The 8451-nt window shown below is 40.7% G+C and overlaps 1 protein-coding gene across 5 annotated transcripts in view; it reads right to left on the bottom strand.

Moving 5' to 3' along the window:
• Window positions 1-6905: 6905 nt before the first annotated feature.
• RASGEF1B (RasGEF domain family member 1B) overlaps window positions 6906-8451 on the bottom strand; it is an 84199-nt gene continuing 82653 nt past the window's right edge. For all 5 annotated transcript variants that reach the window (XM_015861798.2, XM_015861794.2, XM_015861796.2 and 2 more), the window contains one exon: window positions 6906-8201. In XM_015861798.2, coding sequence (XP_015717284.1) covers window positions 8177-8201 — 25 coding nt within the window. In that variant the 3' untranslated portion in view covers window positions 6906-8176. The remainder of the gene's footprint in view (window positions 8202-8451) is intronic.

Raw genomic sequence — 8451 nt, 5'->3', positions numbered from 1 at the left:
AGATATGAGGAGCATGAACTTGAAAATATGGAGCTTCAGATTTTGCCTTGCTTTCGCAGAGCTCACATTTTGAACCAGAACAAACTAGATGTTTTAAAGATGCCATTTCTTTTCCTTTCAGACAAGAATCAAGCATTTGGGGATTACAGGTTGTTAATGCTATTCCTCCTTTCTAGCTTCCAGACACATATTTGCATTCTAAGGATTTTACTTTTAGTTGTGTGGCTGGTCTATTGAATCAGTAGCATAAAAGGATACCCTTCTACCAATTAGCATAATTATCAAAAACTAAGTCTGAAGTTCTCCCAGAACCTTCTGACATTAAAATTCTCACAGAGTGCTCTACAGAAATGGCATTTCCTGTGTTCCTCCTGTCCTTCAAGAAGTAGTAGGGCTCATCTCAATATAAGAAAACTGAGGCATTTAAGGTTATTATGTTTATCCCTAGCCAACCTTTCAGAGTTGTGATTTCAGCACTGAAAAGATTCTAGCATGCATTTTCTGGTACTTCAGAACTGTACTGAATTTGGCACTGGAAATAAAAATGAAATCATAAGCTAAACAGAGTATAAGTATTATGGAAGGTGTTTTAGAAAATATTACGGGGAAAAAAATCATTTCATTGACTTCATAAGGTCAGACTGGGCCTTTCACTTGAGGTGCTGTTTCTTGCTGCTGTTTTTCAGTTATAGGAGTAAAAAGCAATTTTAACCAAACTACTATACCTAATGTTGTCTAACACTGAACCTGTCACGACTCCCTTCTCTCCAGTAGCAGTCTGTAAAATACATCTTTATAACAATGCAACAGTAGCTTGTCTAAATGCACTGTGTGACCTCAACAACAGCAATCAAATTATGTAAAATGCTACAACATATTCAAGGCAAACAGTGAGCAATTTTGTTACACAGAACATCACTGCCATTAACTCTGGCAGAGAACATATCCTGATTTTGCTCTAGGCTAAATTAGATTGACATTACAGAGCACCAAAGTCAATCTGAGGTGGATATAGGGAAAATGGGCAGCTACATCTCTGAATCCTGTGACCAGGGGTGTCATGGAACAAATAAGACTAATTAATATCCCAAAGAATTCCCCAGCTCTGACAGCTGGAGGGTCATGACAGTAAAAGTCTTCACTGTGAATAAAGCATCATAGTATGCTACATTATGACCACGGCACTGCAGGATGGTACCTTAAAGAAAAGAAAGAAACCCCAAACCTAGTAAGAAAGCAAGGAAAGATAAATGCAAACTGCAGAAATAAAAGAATGGGGAGCAAGAACTGGAGGCATGCTTGTGCATGACAAAGGAGATATAGGTGTTTAACACTGGACCTAGAAACCTGGGGAGCACAGTGCTCAGCTCCCCCAGTGCCTGGTCTGGAACAGTACACGCATGTCACAGCAGTAGGCTCTGTCATCCTGGATCATTATCTGCTTCCTCACACTCTCCACCACTGAAACAGGAAGTCTCCAGGACATCCTTGCCCTGTGCCATCCTAACCAGAGGAGATTATAGAATCATAGAGTCACTCAGGCTCAAAAAGACCACTAAGATCATCTAGCCCAACCATTAACCCATCCCTACCAGGCCCACTAACCATGCCCCTCAGAATTAGAATCTCCATGGTTCTTGAACACCTCCAGAGACAGTGACTCTACCACCTCCCTGGGCAGCCTGCTCCAATGCCTCACCACTCTTTCTGAGAATAAATGTTTCCTAATATCCAACCTGAACTTCCCCTGGTGCAACTTAGGGCTTATTATGTCTCAACCTATCACCATCTTCCATCTACCAGCTTAAATCACACTGAGTGTGCCCCCTAACATGGATGGAAAACATGCTACTGCCACATCCTAACACCAGGCTGGAGCTGGAGGAAGTGCTCCTTTCCCTCCTACTCTCCAAAGAAAATGAAATCATCAGTTCAGCATTCCTGGTGGTGGAAACATACCCCTGGGCGCTGAAATGAGAGCTTGACAAGAGAGGCCTGAATACCATCTGTGGCTCAAGGATGGCTTGGCCTGGCAATGAGCCCTTCCAGGTCCTTTTGCATTCCCCCTTCCTGTCCCTTGGTTCTCCTTTCCTTTTCCCAAATGCTTTTCTCAAGGCACCTTTTAGTTTTCTGAGCATTGCAGACATCTAGTGGTTGGGCTGGTGACAGTAGCTGAAAAATGAGAAAAAAAGGAAAGAGGAGAGGAAAGAGAAATAGGAATGGACCTTCAAAGATCATAGCATCCAACTTCCTGACCACTTCTTGTCTAATCAAAAGATAAAGTGCATGATTAAAGGTACTATTAAGACCCCAAACAGACAGAAGCTCACGTGAGCATTCTGACAATGTACTCTTGTTTTTCTGTAAAAGAATTACAGAGCCATGGAGCTTAAAGAATCTTCACAGTTACCTTGGTCAGGACATTTCTATAACACGCTTCTAGAAGTTCTGGATAACCGCAATATCCTATTTTCAATTATCTAAGAGTTATCTTTAACAACTGACTCCAAAGTGGGAACAGTTCAGGAATTTGCCAGAAATTGACTTTTCTCATAGGTTTTGTTCTGATTCCTGAGCCACTCTGACTTTTTCTTAGTAACCTCCCACGCTTTGTTTTACTGCATCCAACTGTTGTTTTCAAAAGATTTCTGGAAGTGAATTTGATCTTTGATAAAGGAAGCGGTTAACATTATTGTGGTTACAAGAAGCAAAATATCAATTCAGCTACTGTGGTATGTGGACAGGTAAGTCCAGTGCCAACAAGGACAGTTGCTTCTTTAGAAGACAACTTCCTTAGCACCATGGTAATTAATCAGGATGCATTTCAGCTGCAAAGGGTTTCACTGTTAATATCTTACCTAAAGATGTCACCATATCTTTAACATATTTAATATCTTACCTGGATGACACCATAAAAAATGCCTTGCAGAAGTTCATATGAAACCATTTCAGCAAACAGTTCTGTTCCCCACTACAGAAATCATTAGAGTCAGTTCCAACCTTTATAATCAAACACAGTTCTTGGAATTCTCACACATTCTCCTCAAGAGAGGCAAACTGGAACGCACCTTCTCACTGCTGAGCAGTATTACTTTGCTTCACATAACATTGGCAGAAGAGGATGGCTTAGCAGCCCCATAAAATAAAACTCTCCTATTCCTTAAAACAGGATCAATAGAGCCAGAACTATGTGGGTCTACCTGGAATTTGTTCCCACGTGTAAGGGATAAAGTAACCTTCCTGGTTTCAGCTCTTAGGCTTTTTCTTGATGTTACTCATCTTTTTCAGGAAATTACCATGTAAATGTCACAACAGATCGTTCTGTGTGATTGATTTCAGTTAGCTGTACCTAAATTATCTGCTTCTTTATTGACAAATAGCCACCGAGCAATAACTGTGCTGAGAAATGGCCCCAGTGGCGTTAAGTAGATCAGTTACTAGATGGGGATAAGAGGGAAAGCCTTTCTGCACAGTTTTGATAATCTGCGTGAGATATGAAGATGATAAATAGAGCCATATTTCAGAACGAAGTTAGAGAACCTTCACTTCATATACTGTTGTGCCTATCCTCTTCTCACCCCAAACATCCACAGCACAGAATATTTCTATGGAAACGGGATTTTATCAGCACTGCAGTCAGACCTCGTTGGACTTTCACACAGCAATGACACCCTTCACTCCCCTTCATTACAGCAGCATGCTGCTATGGGCCAGTGACAGTCCTGTTTTCCTCTGCCCAGCTTCAGAAGAGCCACTTCTTCATTTCTTTCCGTCACTGCAGCCTAGTCTGAGCTGGGAAAAACAATGCAGACAGAATAAGGAAAAAATATGACTGTATCTGGTTAATATGGAAAAACAAAAGCCATGTCAACTTTGGAAACTGCAAGAGCTTCCACTTGGTGAACTCATCTGCCTCAGAATGTATCTGTGCTGCTCTTTAATTCCAGGTTTCCACTCCAAGTTTCTGAGACTTTTCATACTCTTCACATTTCATTCTTTTTCCCACTACCCTACCCAGGTTTTCTAAGCAGCAAGATTCTCAGGGACAAGTAAATACAATAACATCAGGAATAAATGATCAGAACTAGAATAAATACCTACATAATTGATGTGTAGGAAGACCAGTCTAACCTACATTGTCGCAAATTAGCTTTGTCTGTTTTGAGGCTGCAGTCCCTACCATGGGAACCAAGGACCTAAGCACACATCCTCCTCATCATGCACACATTTTCACTATTGTCACATTTTTCCTCAAATCTCACACTGCTAAACTGCTTTTTGACAGTGGATGACAGCTCAGTGAAATCATTTAGCTCCCAGTGTGGAATTACCTGGATTAGAGACATGCTAGGCAGGAGTACTTTCAGCAATTCCAAATGCTTGTACAAAAATTGGCAGAAGGTTCCAAATTATTATTAAGTCTGATTTATTTATTTATTTACTGTTGTATTATCAGGTCGCTTTTGTTGGAATCTCACATGCTCTCATTATATTTCCTCTCAATCAGTAGATCACTCTGCTTATTTCTGTGAATGAACACAGGTTCTGCATCAGCAAGCATGTGTAAGTCAAATCACCATAACTTAACTTTGCTTGAATGCACTTCTATTCAATACCACTTACCCTAATTGTCTCAGGAAAGGGATGCTAACCAATCTCCTATCATATCCTCTTTTCTCTTATCCCATAACTTGTTCTTAGTCTTTATTTTTCTCTGATTTCCCTAACTTGGTTTACAGAAAAGCTAGAGCCAGCTGGAGAAGGGGTGTAAGTAGAGCCTTGCTCCCTCTGAAATGACAGACATGCTCCCAGCCCTAATTACTTCTGTTTTTCTACCAACCTCTGCTAAAAGTAGTTCTCCCATAGCTGTTTTCATTTGCTGTGTTTTAGTATTGTTTGCATATTTTCATTCAATTTTGAGAAAGATGGTAGGGATAAAACATGGGAGATGATAGGCCAGTTCTGTAAGACACAGCCAAGAAAATGTCAGTGTTACCTGAGAAACAGTAAGGCCCCAGCGCAGCTGCAGTTTTAGCAATTGATAGATCACTTCCTGTAAGTGGAACCAACCTCTTTGTCTGACAACACATGCTCCTTTAGACTTCCTTGCCCACATCATTCATTGTTCTCAGCCATCTGCCTTCAACTTTCAACCACAGCTCTTGCTGATCATCCTCTGTATGCACTTTCTCTCCAGAAAAAAATAATTATTAATAATTAAAAGTTAAAAAGCAGTGAAGCATTCAGCATCTAAATGCTACTGTTACCACCTAAGAATAATGTCCCCTTCCAACCTCTGGACTTCATAGAACAGGGAAGAACAGCACTATCAAAGCAGAAACCCTACAAAGCATGTGTTTGTCCTATAAAGAAACACCCTTTAGGGTCACATTATAGCTGAAATTTTCTATTAAAGATAAACTTATTCCAGAACTTAGCCCAGCACAGTAGAATTGTGGCAAAGCGGCCTGTTGGTGCCAACAATGCACTTTCTGGCAGCAATCTCACACTTCACATCTGGCAGTTTGGAGTCCATTGTCTGTTAAGCAGAAGGCTGACAACAGTAGCATGGTAAATAGGCTGCTTCCCTTGAAAATCCTTGTCAGCCATGATTTCAAGCTGAAAATCAGCTGATTACACATGACCAATGAGACCATAAAATACAGCATAGGGTATGTCTGCTTGGTAGATATGAGCCATCTGGATCCGTCTGATGATCAAAAGCTTGTTCACAAGAAAACTTCTCAGCAGAAATACCACCAGATGTCCACCAGAGGTCCCACTGCACACAACTAATATCGAATTACCACTCTAAGTGACAGAGAGCATCACTCATTACAAAAAATGTTTTGGAAGATGAATGACAGCTTGCCTACTGCTGTTTGACAGACAGTGCTGTCTAGAAAGACTGCACACAAAAACCCCACAGAATTCACTTAGAGGTAGAGCTTCTTGTTGCTGAAGGTGATGGCTTTAAGCAGGCTTTGGCATGGTACTGCATACAACTGAAAATTCTTTTTAAGATTTTGCCCTGAAGCTGTACCTAAGCAGAAGAAACAGGAAATATTTGAGTAACGAGGACAGGCATTGCTCTTGTGGGCACAGCTGGATATCTCGACTCTTCCAAATAGATGGTTTAAACAGATCCTTAACACCCCCCGTTTCTGTCTTTGCCTACACCATGGACAGAAAGAAATCCGGGTCTCGACTGAGTCATTTGACAGGGCAGACTTTAATTTTTCTGTCCCTGTTAAGCACTGAGCATCTGTCAGCACTGCACAAGGATTTTAAGCACTGACTGAACACTCAATCCAATACAGTTAATGAGTCGCTTTGACTTCTCATTTCTGGGAGTTTGGAGCATTCAGAAGCTGGATAGCTACACAAGGTTCATTTTCTCTCTGATTTGCTGCAGATATGTGCTATTACCTGTTTCCAAATCGATGCTTCAAGAACACAACAGTAGCCTGGGATGTTCAAAACTGAAGAAGAGAATAGAGGCTGCACAGAGCCTGCCCGAAAATACAGCACACAAAGCCCCTGCTCTAGTTGATGCTGCTTAATGCTATTTCTCCTTTAGGGTTGTAGAGAAAAAGCTCAGATGTGATAAAAGGTGGGGTATAAATGTCTGAACTGGAGAAGCAGACTTCTTTCAAAAAGTCAGTCCCTTCTTCCTCCTCCACCTTAACTCACCAAACAGGAGGGCACTTCCATAGCTCATGCTCATGGAATACGCAGTTCAACAATTTCCAGCACCTTATACTAGCAGACCGACAGTATGTAATAACAATATGCATGAAGGCTACAACAGCACATTCTAGAGAATTCAGAAATTAAATACCTCCCTGGAAAGGGATAGACAGAATATTGACTTAAACATCAGCCTTACCTGAAAACTCAACAGATGAGTGCAATAGATATCTTTATTCTTTTTTTTTTCCCCTTAATAACAGTGGTAGGATAATTGCAAATACCTGTTTTGCCAGGTATTTGCTTATGCTTAGTGATTTCGCATCCAGGGTTGATCTACAGCTACAGTTTCTTTTCCCCCCATTGGTTCTTCCTAGCATAAATAGAGTGGCTACGTATTCAGAGCTACTACAAACTCACTAGGTGTGTAACACAGTGAATTACTTCACAGAACAATAACCCATAAAGCAAACAATGAGACTGCTTTGTTCACAGATGTACTTGGGAAGAAGCCTCGGTTGGTATTTTTTGTTTCATTTTTTTGCATCTTGCTAACTCCATCAAACTGGGTTGTGTTCTCCATTGTTACCAAAAATGCAATTATAAAAATGACTTACAAACATACTTCCATATTTCAACATAGTTTGTACATCCATTTCTCAGAGACCATTCTAGAAAAGTCAGCTTTTCAACCTAATATAAGAAGGTCAAACATGGAAAATTAGAGTAACAAAACTGTATAGTAAAAATGCGAATGTCTGTAGCATGTAGTGGTTAGTTATAAACAACTGAAAGAAAGAAAAAAACCTCTCTATAAGTTGTAAAATAGTCCATGCTACATAGCTACTATATTTTTAGCAAGTGTTTGATCTACCACGGTCTTAATTTTTATTACTTAATATATTTTTTAATAACTTATAATGAGTTTGCCTGCCAGCAGCCAACTCAAAAACATAATGGAAAAAGAAATAGCCACCATTACAGTGGTGGGGAGAAACCCCCCCCCCAGCAGCCAATTTGTTGTGTCCAGTCCTTTCCCTTGATAGCAGTCCTGACCAGAGTTCCTGGCTATCTTCAGCTTATCAGGAAGTCAATGCAGACCTGGGTTTCCCCTGTAAGGAACAGTGATTTTTTTTCTCCTCCATAACATCGTATTAGAGTCCTTGTAGCAGCTAGCTCCAGCAGGAAGAAGGAAAAAAATATTCCATCCAGGTGTGAAATGATTCACGGGCGGCATCTGAGCTCTTCAAAGACTTCTATCAATGCTGTCCTCAATCAATACTGAAGTTGAGAGTGGGCTGTGATTTAATCTCATCTGTCTGATAGGAGAAGCTGCCTGTTTGTTCTTGAGTTAACTTGTTTCATCTTTGTTGACAAGTTATCTCATCTGACTGCACAGTTTTCATCACTTTGAACACCACTTGGTGCATAAAAACATAAACCACGCCATGCCCCTCGGTGACAGCAACAGCAGCCATCCCATGCATTACACTCTGCCCAGAAGCGTAGACCTGAAATGAAGAGGGAAACATGAACAAAACAGCCATTAGAATGATGTAAATCTCCTCAGATAGTTTCAGAGTGCCTCAGATAAGGATCCTGTGAAACTGAGGTTGGCGTTATCGCAGATCTACAAGCCCACAGACTTTCTCTGTCCACCTTGCTTCTGTGTGGAATGCACATACTATTTAATTCCACGTCTCTTATCTATTCACATGATCAGTTTTCTCCGAGACTCAGGACGATCTTTGTGATCTCTGA

The sequence above is a fragment of the Coturnix japonica genome, chromosome 4, assembly GCF_001577835.2.
Source record: "Coturnix japonica isolate 7356 chromosome 4, Coturnix japonica 2.1, whole genome shotgun sequence".
Lineage (NCBI taxonomy): Eukaryota > Metazoa > Chordata > Aves > Galliformes > Phasianidae > Coturnix > Coturnix japonica.
Note: the sequence above shows the minus strand (reverse complement) of the source record. Positions and strands in the feature narration are given on the sequence as shown.